This window comes from Jaculus jaculus, chromosome 2, assembly GCF_020740685.1.
Source record: "Jaculus jaculus isolate mJacJac1 chromosome 2, mJacJac1.mat.Y.cur, whole genome shotgun sequence".
Taxonomy (NCBI): Eukaryota; Metazoa; Chordata; class Mammalia; order Rodentia; family Dipodidae; genus Jaculus; species Jaculus jaculus.
Window position 1 is genome coordinate 165,382,749 of NC_059103.1, and position 22,563 is coordinate 165,405,311.

A 22,563-nucleotide genomic window follows, 5' to 3' on the forward strand; every position below is an offset into this window, starting at 1 on the left:
TAGAAGTTTAGGTCAAGTTATAAACTTTTATCACTTTGATACTGTCCTGATCTTAATGTAGGAATTAGAAATAAACCCTAACACTTATGCAAACATAAATAAAGCCTTAGCCACTAAATTAAAAAAAAAATTTAGGGATACTTAGGGTAATAAAGTGACTTCTCATATAAATAGTTTGAAGAGATACTTAACTTTTATCCAACTTATGATATATAACCTATATATCAAAACCCCAAGCAGGAGACAAAGCATTTATCTTGTTTATAATTTCTTTGGTTCTCTCACTGTTTAGAGAACAGTTTAAAAACATCAAGTTCATTGATGCCATACTGATTGAAAAATATGGCAAGGCAAATAAACTAGTTGAAAACAGATTAAATTTTGCATTTATAAAAATTCAAGTTTTAGCATAGCTTGTTAAAACAGTTGTAGATAAATTAGTCGTCACCTTACTATAAAACTAAGTTTTTGTAAACAAGTTTACATTTTATTTTCAAGAACCAAATTGCACTGGTTAAGAACATAGGCATTTTGAGAATCTATAAACGCCACTTCAAAGTACTGTGTCACTTAATGTACACTTTAAGGTATCACTTGTCTAGTCCATAATGCCTGTGCTGAAATTCCAAGTTCATCAAGATAAATATAGTAACACTGAATTTAAGAAACACACAAGAACAAACAATTGCCATGGCATAAGTGGTGGCTGGCTAGTAACCTTCAGAGCAAAATCATCTTTAAACAAATCCTGCTGGGTACTATTGTAGGAAATAATGTTTTATTTAGTACCAAATTTTAAAGGTAATTTTTGTTGTCTGGAGATTAACCTAACCCGGGGCCTCATACATGTTAGGTATTTAGTGCCAATTTTAAGCAATTGTCTTAACAAAATATGGCAGTGTAACTTCTGAGTTGATGAGGGCAATCACAGCAGTATTTTCCTGAAAAACTGAGTTGTTCATTTCTATCCAATATTTGTTCATTTTCAACTTGTTTCACTTCATTGTTTTCCTGATGGCTTTTCAGTGCTCTTTGGTGGTGTCATAATGCCTCCATTGCACACTGGTGACAACTGCCCTCCTTTTCTGAAGGTATTTACATAGTTTACTTCATTCTGTATATGTGAAGAAATCACATAGTAATTAACAGTAAAGTTCATAATGTGCATACATTTTAAACTCCTATCTAGACTCTTGGCCTTGATTTTGAGCTTCTTCACAAATTAATTTGACTTCACAGAAATTTTAACTTCTTTTGTACCCATTACTTTATATAAACAAAACATCCCTTTATATAACTACCTAAAGTAATACTCCATTTTACTATCAGTTTTAGGACTTACTAGATAGTAAGACTTAACAACAAAAAAAACAACATACCAGCAAAGCCAAATAATTTGTATGTGTCTGGATATTATGTCTGTCTTCCATAGATATCTTCTTAAAAGTCTTCAGCTTCACTGGACTAGTACTTTTTATTACACTGGCAAAAGGTACCATCCAGTCCACACATTCTGAGATGTTATCCCATTCCAAACCTAGATTTTGAAAGTTGAGAATAGGTAAAGGCTATACACCAGAAACGATCTTACAAATATCTAATGTGCTTGCTTCTGCTTGTGAACTTTAAGTTACTTAAAATTTCATTTTCAAAGCTTCATAACCAGTACCTTTATATATAAAATTTAAAATAGTTAAATCCTAAAGAACTGTATCTATTTAATTTTTTTTGAAATAGGGTCTCACTACACAGTCCTAGCTGGACTGGAAGTAGCTATATTATAGATAACACTGGCTTCCAACTTGCAGTGATCCTCCTCCATTTTCTTTCCATTTAGCCTTATTTGTCTGCAGAGACACACTGAGGATTATAAAGTGCTTCTAACAGGAAGCTGCTAAACTATTAAATATATGTTTGATAGGGTGATAAAGTACATATGGTCCCCATTAAAAATAGTGAATATAAGCCGCTGTGATGGCACACACCTTTAATCCCAGCACTTGGGAGGCAGAAGTAAGAGGATTCCCATGAGTTCAAGGCCACCCTGAGACTACATAGTGAATTCTAGGTCAGCCTGGGCTAGAGTAAGACCCTACCTCAAAAACTCCACCACCAAAAAAAAAAAAAAAAAAAGTTGTGAACAGTCTTACCTGAGGCTTTCTTAACCACTTCAATGGAGGTAAAATGGCATAAGGCAGAGGCAGCCAGAATCCTGTACTGGAATTCTAATGAGTCGATGGCTAGAATACAGAGATCTAAAAGCTAACAACAAAAGAAAAAGATGAATTTAGGAAAAAGATGACTGCTTCATGTTTCTATCAAAATTAACTATTTTAGAACACTTAAAATGGTGCAATATGATAACTGAACAAGTAGTAGCTAGGATGTTGTACAGGGGCTAGATTTCAGAGGTTTGGGGTTCAGTGCAATAAAACAATATTTCTACTAGAAACATGCTATAGTGTCTGTTGGGTTTTAGACTTAAAACACAAATTATTTTTTTCTCTTTTTTTTTTTTTTTTTTTTAACCCCAAGGTAGGGTCTCACTCTAGCCCACGCTGACCTGGAATTCACTATGTAGTCTCAGGTTGGCCTTGAACTCACAACATTCAAGTACTGTGTGTTACTACTTGGTCACAAATTATGTTTTAACCCAGATAACTTAATGCATATGCCAAAATGCAATATATATATGAGATACAGCAGCCTTAAGATGTTACTTATTGGGGAAATGGGTCAGTGGGTAAAGAACTCAGCACTTACACGCAAGTACCAGAGTTCGATCCCAAGACTACATATAAGAAGCTGGAAGTATTGAAGCTTACAGATCCAGGGGAAGTTTTATAATGGCAGAAGAAACTGACCTGCTTTCACAGGTCCAAGAAGAGAGAGAGCACAAGGAAAAAAAAAAAAAAAGCCACACCACAACGAAGCACACTTTAGGATCTCCAGGCACTTTGTATATCTTTAGACTGGAACTGTAAATCCACCACCACACCTTAGGGCTGGACCCTAAGATCACCCAGTGACACCTCCCCCAGCCAGGTGGCTACAGATCCAAACTAAAAACTAATAAAACACTGACTATATTGGGGCCATCTATTCAAGCTACTACAATAAATAAATAAATAAATAAATAACATCCTTTTTTTTTTTTTGAGGTAGGGTCTTACTTTAGCTCAGGCTGACCTGGAATTTACTATGTAGTCTCAGGGGAGTCTTGAACTCACAAAGATCCCTCTACCTCTGCCTCCCAAGTGCTGGGATTAAAGGCATGCGCCATGACACCCAGCTAATATTTTTAAAAAATGCTGCCATTGGGCTGGAGAGATGGCTTAGTGGTTAAGCGCTTGCCTGTGAAGCCTAAGGACCCCGGTTCGAGGCTCGGTTCCCCAGGTCCCACGTTAGCCAGATGCACAAGGGGGTGTACGCGTCTGGAGTTCGTTTGCAGAGGCTGGAAGCCCTGGCGCGCCCATTCTCTCTCTCTCCCTCTATCTGTCTTTCTCTCTGTGTCTGTCGCTCTCAAATAAATAAATAAATAAATAAATAAATAAATAAATAAATAAATTTAAAAAAAATTTAAAAAAAAAAAAAAAAAGAAGCTGGAAGTGTTGGGCTTCTGTAAGCCCAGCATACTGCAACAAGATGGGAGTAGACAGAATTTCTTGGAAGCGTATGGTAAATGCAGCAAAGAATAGCAGAGAGAGAAACCTTGCCACAAGAGGTAGAACGTTAAGGTCCAACCCCAAAAGTAATCCTCTGACCTGCACATGTGCATCCTCCCCCCCCACAATGCTACTTATAAATAATAAATGCAGAATGGGTTCCTCAACCTCTAGTTTCTTTGTGAGAGTACTTGTTAGATGCCTGCCAAGGACAGTCTAATTTGAACTTTAGGTTTTAAAAACATCATGTAACAGAATAAGGTGATTTAAATTTTAATGAAATGTAAGTAAAGTATATGCCCATTGTAAGTAAAAGGACAGTAAGACAATCATACAAAAATCCAAACCATTATAAAACCTAAAGACACCTAGACCAAAAAAAAAACATTTTTGCCCAAAAGGAGGTATTTTAACTCTTGTAATCATAAAGAATGAATACTGGGGCTGGAGGTGTGGCTCAGTTGGTAGTGTGCTGCCTAGCATGCCTAACTAAAGTCCAGGTTCCATCCCCAGCACCATACAAATGAGGCAACATGGTGCATGCCTGTAATCCCAATACTTGGGAAGTGGAGGCAGGAAGATCAGAAATTCAAGGCCAGTCTGGGCTACATGAGGCTCTGTTTCATAAAAGAAAAGAAAAAAATCAAAGAAATTTAAAGCAGTTTGCTTTCTAGAGTTATTAAGTAATATAAGTGCCACAGATTGAATTCTGTGGGTCAAAAGTTTTGTTATCATCTAAGAAAACAACAGTACCAGCATATATATATATATATATATATATATATATATATATGTATGTATGTTTTTTTTTTTCAATAACAATGTCAGTACCTGAGCTATTTGAATGAATGTATCCTGAGAATATTGAGGTAGCAGAACTTTAGGAGCATCTTTAAGGGCATCAACTTGAAGAAACAGATTTAACCATGAGATGACTGTTACAGGACAAAGTTCCCATTTTAAAGCCTGTCAATGAAATTTAAAATGCCCATTAGCAAATGTACACATCCACACCCACATTACATTATATAGCAGACTTTAAAGGTTAAGTAAATTTCCTTTCCAACCATAAACCAATGTCAATATTTTAATGCATTAACCTTTTAGAAGTGGATGCAAAGATTAAAACCTCAGGCTCTGTACATAGTAGTATTTGAGGTTCAGTCATATTATATTAGTAAGCTGAAACTAAGAATAAAGGCATAATGATTATTACCTTCAGTATCATGAGTTCCATCCTTAAAATATCCACTTCACTGCAAGCACCATCAGTGACATAAGCAAACTCTTGAAGTTTTGGAGCATAGATTTCCTTAACATGGAATTGATTTGTTAAGTACAATTAAGATGAAAAGAATCATGTACAAATGACAGGTAGGCTTCAGTTTTAATAACAGTTTCACAAAATAATAATACAACTTAGTAAAATAATTCTCTAGCCAAAACAATCTTATTTTTCATATGTAGGTTTCCAGGTTAACTACTGTATTGATTTTCAAGGCTTATTTTTCTGTAATTGACTTGGGATCTTAGTTAGTAAACAACTAAAGTATATTAACCAGTTATTTAAATTAAAAAACAAACTTGCTTCAAGATTACCTGGTATGCTAGTCAGACCATAAGGCATTGAGTGAATGAACTGTAGAAACTAAAAGCAATAGGGTGACAAGAAGATAAGACTAATATAAACATACTAGACTCAAGCTAGACATGACAACCTCACACCTGTAATCAGCATTTGGGGGACTGAAGTAGGATTGCCATGAGTTCCAGGCCAGCATGGGTTACAAAGTGAGTTCTAGGTCAGCCTGGGCTAGAGTAGGACCCTGCCTCAAAAAAAAGGTAAAAAATGAAAAATACTAAGCTAGAGATATGTTGCTCAGTGGTAGCAGTAGCCTAGGATAAGATTTGGCTGATGACAAATCTGGCTCAGCAGTCCTGAGAATTAAAAATAATTAAAGGGAGGACAGGCATGGTGGTGGTGCAAGCCTTTAATCCTGTCCCTTGGGAGGCAGAGGTAGGAGGACTGCTGAGTTCAAGGCCACTCTGACACTATATAGTGAATGAATTCTAGGTCAGCCTAGGCTAGAGGGTGATCCTACCTCCGGGAGAGCGGGGGAGGGAGTGTTAGAAGAGACCTGCCATTTTCATTCTAGAAAGATATATGATGGCTTAGTAAATAAGGTGCTTGCCTGCAAAGTCAAAGGGCCCAGGTTGGATTCCCCAGGACCCATATATGCCAGATGTATGCACAAGGTGGCGCATGTATCTGGAGTTTGTTTGCCGTGGCTGGAGGTCCTGGGGTGACCATTTTGTCTCTCTCAAATAAGTAAATAAAACTTAAAAAAAAGCTCAAGATAGTGGAAAGAAACATTACACTTTTAGGGTACTGATCAGGTCATAATCCCTCTAACATTGTCAAAATTATACCAGTTACAAGCACTGATGAGGCCAGGTGTAGTGGTGCATGCCTTTAACCCCAGCACTTGGGAGGCAGAGGTAGGAGGATCACCATATGTTCAAGGACTTCCTGAAACTACATAGTGAAGTCCAGGTCACCCTGGGCTAGAGTGAGACCCTACCTTGAAAGAAAAAAAAAGAAAGAAAGAAAGAAAGAAAGAAAGAAAGAAAGAAAGAAAGAAAGAAAGAAAGAAAGAAAGAAAGAACAGCAAATGGGGCTGGTGGAATGGCTTAGTGGTTAAGGAACTTGCTTGTAAAGCCAAAGAGCCCAGGTTTGATTCCCCAGGACCCACATAAGCCAGATGCACAAGGTGACTCATGTATCTGGAGTTCATTTACAGTGGTAAGAGGCCCTGGTATGCCCATTATCTATCTATCTCTCTCTCTAATAAATAAATGATAAATAAAAAGGAACAGCAAATTGTAATTATGTAGGCAAAGTCTGAGGCAGAAAGTTCCCCTGATTTAGGGGACACATTAGCTAGACAAGAAAAAATAGGGTCAGAAAAAAAAATTGGTTCAGATAGAATATTATTATCTAGATACCATGTCATTCATTTGATTGGTTGTTTAGTTCTTAGACACCATTCTTTGGAATGCAGTGACTACAGTTGTATATATAGGTAACAATGAACTATTTTTAAAAAAATTTGTTTTTGTTTATTTATTTGAGAGCAACAGACAGAGAGAGAGAGAATGAGCGCACCAGGGCCTCCAGCCTACAAATGAACTCCAGATGCATGTGCCACCTTGTGTATCTGGCTAACATGTGTCCTGGGGAATCGAGCCTTGAACCGGGGTCCTTAGACTTCAGAGGCAAGCTTTTCGCTAAGCCATCTCTCCAACCCAACACTGAGCTATTTTTACTAAATGAGCCATGCTAATCTCAGAATTTAAACTAGAGACTTATATTGGACTCAGATTCTAGAGAAAACTATGATACTTTTCTTTCACTGTGGTATAATGAGCCAAACCATTCTCCTTTCACAAAAATTTTACATAAAAAAGATAGGATCCTTTAGGATTATTGTGTTCATTTAAATCAAGTTTTTGGTATGTCAGTAGATGAACTTTTTAAGAACTTACCTCAAGTTTGGAAGCAATGAATAATGAGGTAATTCCAATGAGTTGAAGCATATTTTTATTTATATCCTTTTGTGTCAACATAAATCTATCAAAAAAGTCTTGTGCAAGATAAAATGTTTCCCTATGAAGTGTGTATACTTCACAGACCTAAGGAAGAATTTAATTGACATTTAAACATTATCCTCAGAGTTTCTCCAATTTAAAGTCACATCTTTTTTTTGTTTGTTTGTTTGTTTGTTTTGGTTTTTTGAGGTAGGGTCTCACTCTAGCCCAGACTGACCCGGAATTCACTATACAGTCTCAGTGGCCTTGAACTCACTCCTACCTCTGCCTCCCGAGTGCTGGGATTAAAGGTGTGTGCCACCACACCCAGCTTAAAGTCACATCTTAATTATAATAGAGTACAGGATACTTTTTGGCCAAACTGCTTTTTACAATCCCAAAACTAAAATAGGAGGGGAAAAATAACAACATATAGAAGTAGGATAAAACCTATTGCCATTATTTATTTTCAGTAACTTTACTGTTTGTTCATATTTTTATACCACTTGCTTTTATTTTACTGCCACCCAATACAACTATATTGATAATAAACTATCCCTCACTGCTGACTTAGTGGGAGTTACTTATATATGCTTATCTATTGTAGTTAGTAAGTCATTTCCACATTTAAGTGGATTCTCAAAATAACTCCAAATGATAGTCATGGTCTACTTCATATTCTACAAAAACAATAACATGCTGGCAAGGGACAATATTCCTTGAGAAAATATGTAAAGCACATTTACATCTAAATATTTCTCCCGCCCGGCGTGGTGGCGCACGCCTTTAATCCCAGCACTCGGGAGGCAGAGGTAGGAGGATCGCCGAGAGTTCGAGGCCACCCTGAGACTACAGAGTGAATTCCAGGTCAGCCTGAGCCAGAGTGAGACCTTACCTTGAAAAACCAAAAAAAAAAAATAAAATAAAAAATAAATATTTCTCCCAACATAGAAGCAAAGGAAATTTATACTGCTGCAACATACCTCTAAAAGCCAGTCTAAGAGTATTGACCTCATTTGTGGTTCCAAGTCAGAATGCAGAACTTCAAAATGTTTGTCATGGACATATCTGTTCTCTTTTGTTAACATATTTAGCCAGACCTCCTTTGAACATCCCCAGCTATGACAAGGAAGAAAGCACATAATTTTTAAAAAATTTTTATTAACATTTTCCATGAAGAAAGCACATAATTTAAATTGTGTTATATGCACAAAATATAAGCTTCCCAGGTATGGTGGCTCATGCTTGTAATCCCAACACTGAGGGAAAGTTTTTAGTTAGCAATAAACCTTACTAAACCGCAACTGCACAAAGCTAATCTCAGCACTTGGGAGACTTAAGTTCAAGGACACCTTGAGCCACATAGTGAGTTCCAGGTCATTCTAGGCTAGCATTAGACCCTGCCTTAAAAGACCAAGATACATAAGTAAAAATAAATAAATAAACTACTTACATAAAAACCACACTTGAACATGATCATCTAAATTGTCAGCCTAAGCTAGTGAGATCCTGCCTTGAAAAACAACAAAAGGAAAATAAATTGGTAAATTTTTGGAGTTTTCTCATCCCCACTTATATGGAGGGTGGGCTAATGAACTCAAGTATCTAACTGATTTGCTTATTAAGATCAAATACAAATTGTATTTGTTTATTTTTTTGTTTTTTTGAGGTAGGGTCTCACTAGCTCAGGCTGACCTGGAATTCACTACATAGTCTCAGGGTGGCCTCAAACTCATGGTGATCCTCCTACCTCTCCCTCACCAGTGCTGGGATAACAGGAGTGTGCCACCATGCCCAGCTTCAAATTGTACAATTAAAAAAATAAAATTGAGAGAGTGAGAGAAAAAGTCAGATGATAGATAGAAAGAAAGAAAAAATGAGCATGCCAGGGCCTCCAGCCACTGCAAACAAAACCTTGTGCATCTGGCTTTATGTGGGTACTGGGGAATCAGACTCAGGTCCTTGGACTTTGCCCTTTAACCTCCCAACCATCTCTCCAGGCCTACACTTTTTTTTTTTTGAAGCAGGGTCTCACTCTAGCCTAGACTGAGCTGGAACTCACTTTGTAGCCCAGCCTGGCCTCCAACTCACGGTGATTTAGCCTTAGCCTTGTGAGTGCAGGGATTTAAGGCATATGCCACCTTACCTGGCTGCATAAATGCTGTGAATAAGCTGTGCTTTTTTTAGTCACATTCAACTAGAAGGGTAAGTAGGCCTCACTAAAGCTGGTAAGAAATAGGGTTGAGGGCTGAAGGGATGGCTTAGTGGTTAAGGTGTTTGCCTGCAAAGCCAAAGGACCCTGTTTCAATCCCCTAGGATCCGTTAGCCAGATGCACAAGGGGGCTCACGTGTCTGGAGTTCGTTTGCAGTTGTTGGAGGCCCTGGCGCGCCCATCCTCTCTCTCACCCTCTCTTTCTTTGTCAAATAAATAAATAAAAATAATTTTAAACAAAAAAAAAAAAAAGAGAGTTAATACGAGCCAGGCATGCTGGCACATGCCTTTAATCCCAGCTCTCAGGAGGCAGGGGTAGGAAGACTGCCGTGAGTTCAAGGCCACCCTGAGACTACATAGTGAATTCCAGGTCAGCCTGGACCAGAGTGAGACCCTACCTCAGGAAAAAAAAAAAAAAAAGGGTTGATAAATCAATTTAAAATGCTATCCATGTTAATGTGCTCCTATTTTAACTATGTTTGCAGCTGCTGGAAGCCCTGGAACTCCCATTTTATCTGCCTGTCCATCTTCTTTCTCTCTCTCTGCTTGCAAATAAAAAATATTGAAAAAAAAAACATAATTGAGGGGGTGGGGAAATGCTGCCACCCTTTAAGGTGCTTGCTACCAAAGCCTGCCATCCTGGGTTTGATTCCCCAGTGCCCATGAAAGCCAGATACACAAAATTGCATGAGTCTGTAATTCATTTGCAGTGGTAAGAGGCTCTGAAGTGCCCATGTTCTCTTTCTCCAGCCCAGACTAATGTGAAACTCACTCTATAGTCCTAGGTGGGTCTGGAACTCATAGTGATTTTCCTATCTCTGCTTCCTGAGTGCTGAAATTAGAGGCATGCATCAGTATGCCTGGCTTAAATAAAACATAAAAAAAAAAAGTAATTCAGGATTGAGGAGATTGCTCAGAAGTTAAAGGCACTTGTTTGCAAAGCTTGATGCACAAAGTAGCACATGCATCTGGAGTATATTTTCTGTGGCAAGATACCCTGGTGCTCCCATATACTCCCCTTCTCTCTCTTTCTCACTCACTCATAAATAAATCAATTGGACTGAAGAGATGGTTCAGTGGTTAAAGGTGCTTTCTTGAAAAGCCTAACAGCCTGTGTTTGATTCCCCAGTACCTATGTAAAATGTACCTGGAGTTTGTTTGCAGTGGCAAGAGGCCCTGGTATGCCCATACTCACACTTCCTGTCTTGCAAATAAAATAAAATTTTAAAAAGTAATTCAGTTCTCCAAAGTCTAGTATTCAGGAAACCAATGAAAGTAATGCCATATCACTTGCAAATAGCATTGTCTCAGGTAGAATAATATATGCTTAATTCTTGGTAAAAGCAATTTTTTTTGTTGTTTTTTTTTTTCCCAAGGTGGGTTTTCTTTCTAGCCCAGGCTGACCTGGAACTCACTCTGTAGTCTCAGGCTGGCCTCAAACTCATGGCAGTCCTCTTACCTTAGCCTCCCAAGTGCTGGGATTAAAGGCATGTGCCACCATGCCTGGCCAAAAGCATCCATCTTTACAAGTTTCTCTATTTTAGAATGAAAGCAAAAGGGAGTACGTGGCACTAATTTAAGTCTACAATTTTAATCTTTAACAAAATTTACTGAAATTTTCCTTACCTTAAATCTGGCAGAGGGGAAGGATTAATAAAAAGATTTTTAAATCTGTAATTTGTAAATCTGGAGAAGTCACTTGTTCCTATTTCTTTGTGGGGTGTCTCAATGATAATGCAAGGACTGATTCCCCCAGATAATACAGGTGGCCAACAATTCTGTCATTTAAAAAGAAGAGAAAAACCAATTTGTGCAAAATGAAATCTTGTTGTTGTTGTTTTTTTTCTCCCTCCCCCGCAACACCCCTGTAGGGTCTCACTGTAGCCCAGCTTGGCCTTGAACTCATAGTGATCCTCCTACCTCAGCCTCCCTGAGTGCTGGGCTTAAAGGCATGCACCACCACGCCTAGCTGAAACCTTGTTTTTTGTCCTGGACCTTAAATGAATGTGAATAGTTGACAATGTAGCTAATTTGATATTCATATTTGTTAAAGTTATATGGTTATACCACTCTTCATAAATGCTTTAGATAACAAAAACACAATCCTGATTTCATATATATATATGTGTGTGTGTGTGTGTGTGTGTGTGTTTAAGGGCTGGGGATATAAATCAATGATTAAAGGCACTTGGTTGCAAAGCTGCCAGCCCAGGTACAATTCCCCAGTACCCATGTGAAGCCAGATGCACAGTTTGGCATATACATTGAGTTCATCTGCAGCAGCAAGACAGTGCCCATTCATATTCTCTCTTCTAATAGGTATTTAAAAAAAAAAAAAAGTTAGCCGGGTGTGGTGGCGCACGCCTTTAATCCCAGCACTTGGGAGGCAGAGGTAGGAGGATTGCCATGAGTTCAAGGCCACCCTGAGATGACAGAGTTAATTCCAGGTCAGCCTGGACCAGAGTGATACCCTACCTCGAACCCCCCCCCCCAAAAAAAAGTTAAGCCTTTTCCGTTGAGGCAAAACCTTAAAAAACTGGAGCCACTTATTTAGAGGACCCTTTCTCCAGCAATGCTGGCTTTGAAGGGGAACTGTCTCTAAATGCTATGTGAGTAACAAACATGAAGAAGAGGCAGCAAAGGGCTGGATGCCAGGCTGTCAGTGATCTCACACCCTTTTTATGCCCCAAAAGCAGCTATTAGGACCCTCTAGTCTGACAGGGAACAAAGAGCAGTATTTCTGGCAGATTAGGCGGGCCCTGGTGCACCAGCCAGCTCCAAGAGGGAGGGATTTACAAAAAGGAACCAGCTGCTTCAAGGCAAATTTAAGACTGCAGCTTTAGCAGGATTCAGGCATATAAGAACCTCCTTCCTCTCGACCTCTAGGGGCATTAAAATGTATCAGCGAAATCTTCCTAATACATAATTCTATTCTTACTCGTCCCCAAGCCCACCCAGTCCAGTTTTGCATTACCCTAATCTCATATTGATGTTTCTTGGTGACCTCCTCTTTTCTCTTCTTGATATCCTGGAAAAGAGAAAAGACCATTTTGTAGACTAAGGTTCACCACAAGGAGTTTTCTCCCTCCCTGACATTCTGTCTTTAAATCACCTGTGCTGTTTTTCTCTTCTTGGCTTGGATTATCTGCGCTTCTTGGGGGGAGTCCGACTGGCTGGGCTGGGCATGCTGCTGCTGCTTAGCTTGTAAACGGCTACTGTGGAGAATTTTGAGAAAGGAAGTTTAAATTAGTAAGTCATGCATTTCAAGGGCTGTAGCTAATTTTAAAACATGTTTCCAAGATAAATAATGTTACCTGCGTCTTGACATCCTCTTCTTTCAGGTGTTTGAAACCTCTGAAAGGGAGGGGGAGAAACTTAAGTCAAGAACATTGTCATTTTTATTCTCCAAGTGCCAATTAGAGCTGATTCAAAGATTACAACTAAAGTCCCTCAGAAGGTGGCCTGAGCCACTTTTTTTTTTTTTTTTAACCACGCTGACTTGTGCCACTAGCTATTTTGTAAGAAAACGTGCCTGCATTGCCTCCAATGAATATACACTCGGGAAGCGAGTGTCTTTGAAAGCTTGTTACAAAGGCCTCCCGGCACCCCCACCCAAGTTTTTCTGGGTCTTCGGCCCTCTCCAGTGCACCCGCAGAGTGGGAATGGCGCGCGCCCGCCGCCCCGTCCCACCTCGCCGCCGGGCCAGCCACGGGGAGGGCCCTGGAGGTGAAAGGCTGCGGAGAAGCCGGTTCCGCGCCAATTTGGAGAGCGGCAGTGGCGGGGAAGCAGGGGGCGGAGGGAACACTGGTGTCACGTCCTCCAGCCTCCTTTCCCTCCTTCCCAGCCCCACCCAGCGGGCAAAGCCGCTCGGAGGGGCAACAGGACCCCAACTCCAGACGGGAGCAGAGAAGGGAGCAAAGTGGGCAGGAAAAGAACTCGTCCCCACCCCGCAAAGAAACCCAGACCTCCAGCCTTCCCCTCACGAGAAAGCTCCCCCAATTCGGAGTGGGGTCATGAGAGGAGCTCCCAGGATCAGGACGCTTTTCCATGGCCTCTCAGGGAGGAGGATACCCTCCACCCCGCGCCGCTGCCCGATCGCTGACAAGGGTCCTGACTGGCACCCAAATCTGTAATCCATTCATCAATCCCAGCAGCATTGCAGTCCACCCAGCCGTCCTTTTTTTTTTTTTTTTTCTCTCTCCTCTCCCAGAGCTCCCGCCTAGCAAAGCCTTCCCCTTCCCTGCCCACATCCCTCAGTGTCCCCAACATCTCCTCACCGCCAGTCCCAGTACCGCTCGTCTCAGCTGGCGCCGGCGCCAACTCAATATATAGGCCGGGCCAGCACCGCCCCGCACGCATGCGCCGAGACTGACACCTCAGACAGCGCGCTCCGCTCCGCTCCCCTCCCCTCCCCCGCCCGCCCGCCCGCGCCCCGCGCTCCCAGCGCGCCGGCGCGCACCCCGAGGCCGCACAGCGCTCGGCCCCCAGCTCCTCTTCACCTGCCCGCCGGCCGGGACGCCGACGCCCGCGCTTCTCAGCGGCTCCTCCTCAGCGCCAGCTCCCCCTCCCACTGTACCTCACGGATCTCGGGGCGTCTGGCAGCACCTCTGCCCTGCGTCTCGGAGAGGCGACCCGAAGGAGTTCAGAAGGGCCATGACGCGGCCATCGTGGGATGCACCCGGGCTGTCCCGCCAAAGCCTCCGAGAAGCCGGTTTCGGCCGGGAGGACCCGCCCCTCCGGGAGGAGCAAGGCCTTGGCTTGACGAGCCGGCCAATGGCAGGCGAGGACCGCGGCACAACGTGGAGCGGCTGCAGAATGTAAACACAAGCTGGAGCGCGCGGCCGGCCACGTGCGTCCCGGCGAGCCACCCGTCGGGCCACGAGCCACCGCCCGCCCGCCGGCCGAAGTACGTGTCGGTCCACGGGCTCTTCTCGCGGCCCGGCTCCCCTTTCCAAGGAGGGGCTGCTCCGGCCCGAGGCGTCCCCTCGCACCGCGCGCGCCCCGCCGCCCCCCTCCCTTGCCCTGCTCCCTGACTCCGCTGGAGAGGGACTCCGATGGGACGCACCTCTGCGGGGCACTCCGCAGCCCCAAGCGTGCGGGGACCCCCTAGGGGCCCGGCTCGGTGAAGGGAGCAGTCCCCACCACGTGCAGGGCCCGCCCCGCCGCGCCCCGCCCCGCCCCGCCCCGCCGACTGCGCGCCCTGCGGAGCCCGCGCGAACCGCCTGCGCGGGAGAGAGCCGCCCGCCTCCCGGCGCTGCTGGGAAGTGGCGGGACCGGCGGCCCATCGGGCCCTCGATCCGCGTACTCAAACTTCGTGTTCTCCTAGCTACCTCTCTCGGCACCCCAGCGCATCTCCAAGGTGGATGTACGCAGGTTACTCTGCAAAACTGGCGGTGGGACCCAAAGATCCCCGGGGCGCAGGAGCTGGTCAGGCTTCCTGGATCCCTGACTGCCCCGGCTAGTGGCGGGCGGACCGGCTTTTTCCTATCCTGGCGGGCCGGGGACCGCGGAGAAGTCAGCGCGGGCTGGCCCTTCCCGAGATGCACCAGGAGGCGGCGAGCGGGAGAGACCCAGCTCCCGGCCTCGACCCTAGTGCAGCCCTGCTCGGGCTGGCCCAGAGCCTAGAGAGAACCTGTGCCTTTTCTGCCTCCCGAAAGCCTTTTTCACAATTTCGGTTCTTAGTTTATTTACACCGATAAAGTATTTCTCTTGTAGAGTGTCAAATGACACAATCAGAAGGGCTCATGCCTTGTCCCAAGATGCGTCATGCAATCAATATTGCTTATCAAGGCTCTAGGTAGAGCGGAGTTGTCTCCCTTTTGCAGTCATGTCATCTAACCTGTTAGGATGGCAAGAAAGCAAATGTGTGCGCGCGCGCGCCCGTGTGTGTCTGGGTCTTCCAGTGCATGTTAAATGAGTGTAAACGAAACTGATGGCTAAAGCTTCAGCTACGTATGGGTTCAAGGCCAGCCTTGACTACATGAGATCCTGTCTCCAAACAAAAACACAAAAAAGGAACCAGAACACAAAAATGGTGGCGTATGTGGCTGACCTTGCTCAAGATATTCTGAAAACTAGGGATTTCATTAACATTCATAGGATTGCTCTTTGGATATTTGTATGCCCGGCCCATAAATTAATTGCAAACAAGTTACTGTTAATAGAAATGTGCTTTGGTCACACCCTTGACTACTATGAGCAGAATATAACTGTAGTAAAAGAGAAGTTACAGCAATCTCCAGACTGCTCTCTGCGGAAAGGAAGAGAATGCATGCTACCATAGTACAGGGCCCTGGTCAACAGACAAGTGGGCCTGTGTAAGGCATGACTTTCCCACTCAGACTGCTGCAAGTTGCAGAATCCCTTCTGAGCATGGGTTTTTGAGGAGACACTCATCTTAATAGTGGTTTTATAAATCAAATTCGAAGAACTACTGGCAGATAGGATTCTGTGTAGCACTCTTTGGATCTACCCAAGGAATCAAAGTCAGCATACAACAGAAGCACCTGCACACCCATTTATTATGGTTTCTTGTGGCACTATTCACAATAGCCAACTTAAGAAGTGTGTGATATGTCACCATAGAGTATAAAGTTATGTGTTTGCAGATAAATGGGTGTAATATCACGCTAAGTGAGATAAACTAGATTTAGAAAGACAAATATGTTTCCTTTTAAATGCAAAATCTGGATGAAAATAAAGAGACATGAGGCTGGGGATGTCACTGAGGGGTAAAACACCTGCCTAGAATGTGCAAGGCTATGGGTTTGAACTTCAGCAGTTCCAGGGAGGGGGGGCAATAAAAAGACAAAAAGGAGGGACTGGCTGATTGGGAAGCCATAAGAGAGGATAATGGGAGCACTTGATATAATCAAACCATATGCATCTACCAAATGTTATGATGCAGGCTACTGTTTTGCATAATTTATATATGCTGATAAAATAGATTAAATTTGGGCTGGAGAGATGACTCACTGGTTAAAGCATTTGCTTGCAAAGCCTGCAGGTCTGGGTTCAATTTCTCAGTACCCACATAAAGCTAGATACACAAAAAGTAGTGCATGCATCTGAAGTTCATTTGAAGCAGCAAGCGGTCCTGGTATGCTTATTCTCTCCCCTACTTTCTCCTTGCAAATAAATTGTTAAAAATACATATTTTTTAGCCAGGCGTGGTGGCACATGCCTTTAGTCTCAGCACTCGGGAGGCAGAGGTAGGAGGATTGCCATGAGTTCAAGGCCACCCTGAGACTACAGAGTGAATTCCAGGTCGGCTGAGTTAGAGTGAGACCTTACTTCAATATATATATATATGATATTAAATATATAATATATACATATTTAACACCTTGTTTATTTATTTGCAAGGATAGAGAAGAGACGAGATGCATGTGCCACTTTGTGCATGTGGCTTTAAGTGGGTACTAGGGAATTGAACCCCGGTCATTAGGCTTTGCAGGCAAGTGCCTTAACTGGCTCTGCTGAGCCATCTCTCCAGCCCTAAATGATTTTTTAAATATTTTATTTATTTGAGAGAGAGAGAAAGTGGAAGCAAGAGGGAGAGAAAATGGGTCCGCCAGGACCTCTAGCCACTGCAAAGGAATTCCAGGTGCATGAGCCATCTTGTGCATCTGGCTTTACATGGGGACTGGAGAATTGAAACTGGGTCCTTTGGATTTGCAGGCAGTCACCTTAACCAATAATCCTCTCCAACTCTGGATTCTTTTTTTTTTTTTTTTGGTTTATTTTTATTTATTTATTTGAAAGCGACAGACAGAGAAGGAGGTAGAGAGAGAGAATGGGCACGCCAGGGCTTCCAGCCACTGCAGACGAATTCCAGATCCCTGTGCCCCCTTGTGCATCTGGCTAACGTGGGTCCTGGGGAATCAAGCCTCAAACCGGGGTCCTTAGGCTTCACAGGCAAGCACTTAACCACTAAGCCATCTCTCCAGTCCCCAACTCTGGATTCTTACTTACCCATGTAGATGATTAATAATGTTACTGTTACTTACCTATAAAATATCCCTAATGTTAATACTTCTATTGGGCTCTATAATCTCTTTGTCATCTATAACTTTTTATTTTTAAGTTAAGAAGTCAAGAAGCAATACTATATATAGTTTTCTGTTTTTTGTTTTTTGGAGGATTTACTCAGCTCAGGCTGACCTGGAATTCACTATGTAGTCTCAGGGTGGCCTCAAACTCATAGTGATCCTTCTACCTCTGCCTCCTGAGTGCTGGAATTAAAGGTGTATGCTACCACACCAGGCTTAAGATTTATTTTTGTATCTAGCTTACATGGGACCTGGAGAATAGAAAATGGATCCTTAGGTTTCGCAGCCATGTGCTTTAACCTCTAAGCCACCTCTCCAGCCCTGCTTCCCTCCACCCTTTTTTATGAGAGGGAGGGAGAGAGAGGATTAGCCCAGCTAGGACCTTCAGCCACTGAATTCCAGACGTGTGCGCCACCTGTGTGCATGTATGACCTTGCATGCCAGAGTCACCTTGTTTGTCTGGCTTACATCGGACCTGGAGAGTCAAACATGGGTCCTCAGGCTTCACAGGTAAGCACCTTAACCACTAAGCCAGCTTTCCAGCCCTTTTTTTAATGCTTTAATCTCTTTTAGATTCTTCTTTTTAAATTTTATTTTATTTATTTGAGAAAGAGAGAGAGAATGGGCATGCCAGGTCCTCTAGTCACTGCAAACAAACTCCAGATGCATGTGCCACCTTGTGCATCTAGCTTGACTGGGTACGGGGGAATTTATCCTGGGTCCTTAGGCTTTGCAGGAAAGCAGTCTCTCCAGTCCTATTTATTTGAGTTTTGCATGTGTGTATGTAGGTGCATGTGCATTGGGGGGTTATCTTTAGGGAACTCTCCTTGCTCAACTGCCAGATTGCCATGTCCAACATTTTGTTTTGATATTAAATACATTTTTGTCACATTGTGCTAAGGATATATATTGTCATGATTTGTCACTATTTTTTGTTGTTTGTTTACAAAAGTTTATTGTAATGCACAGCAGAGTCTCAGACAACACGTTATTCTAGTTATAGGTGGCAAAAGATGTTATGGGAGGAAATCCAGATATGTCGAAAGGAATGGAGAAGCCAGGCATGGTGGTGCATGCCTTTAATCCCAGCACTTGGGAGGCAGAGGTAGGAGGATTGTTGAGAGTTTGAGGCCACCCTGAGACTACAGAGTGAATTCCAGGTCAGCCTGAGCTAGAGTGAGACGCTACCTGAAAAAAAAAAAAAAGAATGGAGAAGGGTCACTGTTATCTCAGGTTTATGGAACAGCTTGCTTTTTGCCAGATGATGATGATGATGATTTGATTTTTCAAGGTAGAGTTTCACTGTAGCCTAGGTTGACCTGGAATTCACTATGTAGTCTCAGGATGACCTCAAACTCACGGTGATCCTCCTACCTCTGCCTCCCAGGTGCTGGGATTAAAGGTGTAGATTTCTTAGGCTGGAGAGATGGCTTAGCGGTTAAGCACTTGCCTGTGAAGCCTAAGGACCCTGGTTTGAAGCTCGATTCTCCAGGACCCACGTGTTAGCCAGATGCACAAGGGGGGCGCATGCATCTGGAGTTCATTTGCAATGGCTAGAAGCCCTGGTGCACCCATTCTCTCTCTATCTGCCTCTTTCTCTCTCTGTTACTCTCAAATAAACAAATAACAATGAAAAAAAAATTTAAGGTGTAGATTTCTTAATTCTACCTGTGGCCAGAGGAGGCTTTCCCTGTGGCCTTTGCTTTCAGCTCCTCTAGTTTCTTCTGCTTCTCCTTTTGTTTCTGCTTGAAAACCAAAGCCTTACCCTTACATGGCTCCAGCCACTCTCTTCCCCAATCCAGTTGATTTATATATTTTTTTCTTTTTTCCTTTTTTTTTCAAATTTTTATTAACAACTTCCATGATTATAAAAAATATCCCATGGCGATCCTCCTACCTCCGCCTCCTGAGTGCTGGGATTAAAGGCGTGTGCCACCACACTGGGCTGATTTATAATTATTAATAGTGACCTTGATCACTTGTCTGAGGTGATGTTTGTTCAGTTTACTATTGTTTTTGGTTTTTCAAGATAAGTTCTTGCTGTAGCCCAGGCTGCCCTGATATTCACTGTGTACTCTCACGGTGGCCTTGAACTCATGGGCATCCTCCTAACTCTGTCTCCCAAGTGCTGGGATTAAAGGTGTGTGCCACAATGTCCAGCCAATTTACCATTATAAAGTTAGTCTTTACTGGTGGTTAAATGCACTAGCTTGCAAAGTCTGATGCTGCAGGTTCAATTCCCCAGTACCTATGTAAAGCCAGATGTACAAAGTGAAGTGTGCATCTGGAGTTTGCTTGCAGGAGACCCTTCTGTGCCTATTCTGTCTGTGTCTCTCTCTCAAATAAAGATTAAATATGTGTATATATTATATATATAATGCCAGCACTCAAGAGGCAGAGGTAGGAGGATCGCCTTGAGTTCAAGGCCACCCTGAGACTACATAGTGAATTCCAGGTCAGCTTGGACTAGAGAGAAACTCTACCTCAAAAGAAAAACAGAAAAGCCGGGCATGGTGGTGCACACCTTTAATCCCAGCACTCAGAGGTAGGAGGACCACCATGAGTTAGAGGCTACCCTGAGACTCCATAAGGAACTCCAGGCCAGCCTGGGCTAGAGGGAGGCCCTACCTCAAAAAAAAAAAAAAAAAAAAAAAATCTGAGTCATCCATATGCTTGGGCTGCAAGGTCACTGAGCAACCTTGTAGGAGCTGAGCTGAAAACCTCCCTGTAGACCAGCTGTCAGAAGCTGGAAAAAGCTATGCTGCATGCAGTTCCATGGGAGAGAGAGCAGTCATAAGTAGAGATAAACAACAGTGGACACTGCAAGCCTTCATTTGGGCCAGCCAGGCCAAATGAGCCAATGAGTGCAGTAGTGGCATGTCTGTTATGGGGAAAACCAACTGCTCTCCTATACAAGTACCAACCAGGCCCGACCCTGCTTTGCTTCCCAGATCAGATGAGATTGAGCATGTTCAGGGTGATATGGCCTTAGACCCAACAGTTCTATAACTGGACTGGAGGCCTGCTCCATGGGAGGGAATACATGCTGGATACTGAAAACCTATGATGGGGTGGTCATGAGCCCTAGGGTGTAACGTCTGCTGGTGTCTGGCTAAATGCAAATATTATCCTGACTAAACTTCCTGGTAAGCACTTCTCTTAATGTTCACACCCATATATTAATGTTACTCTTACTTTTGATTAGAGAAGCTTCTCTTTTCAGATGGCAGTGACCTCTAGGATGACTCAGAAGGCACCACAGTGCTGAGTAGAAGTGGCAGAGGAGTGCTCAGCACTGAAATGTCTCTTATCACACCTTCCAAGGCTCAGGATCCATTGCAGAAGAGGTGGCAGGAAGAATGTGAGAGCCAAAGGAAGGATAGGGCTTATAATGCACTCTTCCAGACACAAAATGGCTTGGATACCCATGACCTCACAGTGTCTGGCACTACCTACACAAGACCATCATAATAGGAAGTAAAGATGATGACATCAAAATAAAAATGAGACTGATTAAGAGGGGAAGAGTGGATTTGTGAAAGGGAAAGTGTGGGAAGGGATTATCATGGTTTATTGGGTTTACTGTCTATAGTTATTGAACTTGTCAGTAATAATAATAATAAAAAAAATAATTCAGTTGGGCATGGTGGCACATGCCTTTAATCCCAGCACCTGGAAGGCTGAGGTAGGAGGATCACTGTGAGTTCAAGGCCAGCCTGGGAGTACAGAATGAATTCCAAGTCAGCCTGGGCTAGAGTGAGAACCTACCTGGGGGGGAGGGGGGAGGAAAGAATTCTGAGTCAACTTAACTATCCCTTTCTTCTTTTTTTTCTGACCTTCATAATCATAGTTAACTTCTCCTGAGTAAGATGGTGTGCTAAGCTGTACCCAGAGCTTTTACATTTTTCTTACTCCTCCCCGGCACTACAAAACAGGTAACTACTATTGATGGGGGCTTGTTCAGGACTCCCTCCCCCCACCACTTCTGAAGACCACTGACTCATCCAAAGGTCACTATGAGCCATGCTAAACCAGAACAGAAATGATGAGAGTAACCGTGAATGTCCAGCACCTCTTGTTCTGTGGACCTGGAGAAACCCCACACCATGACTAGCATGGCTGAATTCTCAAGCTGGTTTTCTTTTCTTACTCTTGTTAAGACATTCTTCTTCCTGGAGAATGAACAGTAGGTCTTACAGAGATGCCCAGCAGATGACTCAGAAGGCATCATGGTGCTGGAAAGAAGTGATAGGAGTGCTCAGTACTGCAATATCTCTATCACACCTTCCAAGGCTCAGGGTCTAATGTGGAAGAGGTGACAGAAAGAATGTAAAAGCCAAAGGAAGGGTAAGACTTCTTACAACATGCTCTCCCCAGACACAAAATGGCCTGGATATCCATGACCTCACAGTGTCTGACACTACCTACATAAGACCATCATAATATAAGACATCAAAATAAGAGAGGGGGAGGAGATATGATGGAGAATGGAGTTTCAAAGGAGAAAGTGGGGGGAGGAAGGGTACTACCATGGGATATTTTTTATAATCATGGACATTGTTAATTAAAAAATTTTTTGAAAAAAAAAAAGAAAGAAAGAAATGCTCAGCAGAATGTGGTGGTGCACACCTTTAATCCCAGCGCTCAGGAGGCAGAGGCAGAGGCAGGAGTATTGGTGTGAGTTCGAGGCCACCCTGAGACTACATAGTGAATTCCAGGTCAGCCTGGGCTAGAGTGAGACCCTACCTCAAACAAACAAACAAACGAAAGAAAGAAATGCCCAGCAGAAATGGGTAGTGTTCCTCAGAGATCTGTGGGTGGATTGCAACCAATCTTCCTACCTACCTTCTGGTCATTTGAGTCATTCCCCAGCAGGAGCCCTAATTTTTAGCTTCACCTTTTTTTTTTTTTTTTTTTTGACTTAGATACACTACCTAACACACAGTCACCCTGAGACTTCCTCCTTTTGTCTCCCACTCTCCCATAATGACATCTCTACATTCACGGGATGTTCAGGAAGAGTAAGGAAACAGCTTCCAACACTTAT

General features: G+C 43.0%; 1 protein-coding gene across 4 annotated transcripts; it reads right to left on the reverse strand.

The window, feature by feature from the left end:
• Positions 1–369: 369 nt before the first annotated feature.
• Positions 370–14,155, reverse strand: Ccne2 (cyclin E2). 4 transcript variants are annotated; one of them, XM_045143152.1, is made up of 12 exons: positions 14,042–14,155; positions 12,780–12,819; positions 12,578–12,680; positions 12,440–12,493; positions 11,092–11,243; positions 8,237–8,372; positions 7,212–7,358; positions 4,882–4,977; positions 4,497–4,631; positions 2,151–2,262; positions 1,380–1,537; positions 370–1,114 (listed from the first exon to the last, which is right to left on the reverse strand). In XM_045143152.1, the coding sequence occupies exons 2-12, from the start codon at positions 12,791–12,793 to the stop codon at positions 1,001–1,003; spliced, it is 1,221 nt and encodes a 406-aa protein (XP_044999087.1). In that variant the 5' UTR covers positions 12,794–12,819; positions 14,042–14,155; the 3' UTR covers positions 370–1,000. The 4 variants fall into 4 exon arrangements, with proteins under 4 accessions (XP_044999087.1, XP_044999090.1, XP_044999089.1 ...); XM_045143155.1 differs by having other exon boundaries at positions 12,578–12,677; positions 14,042–14,151; XM_045143154.1 differs by having other exon boundaries at positions 13,965–14,114.
• Positions 14,156–22,563: the final 8,408 nt, after the last annotated feature.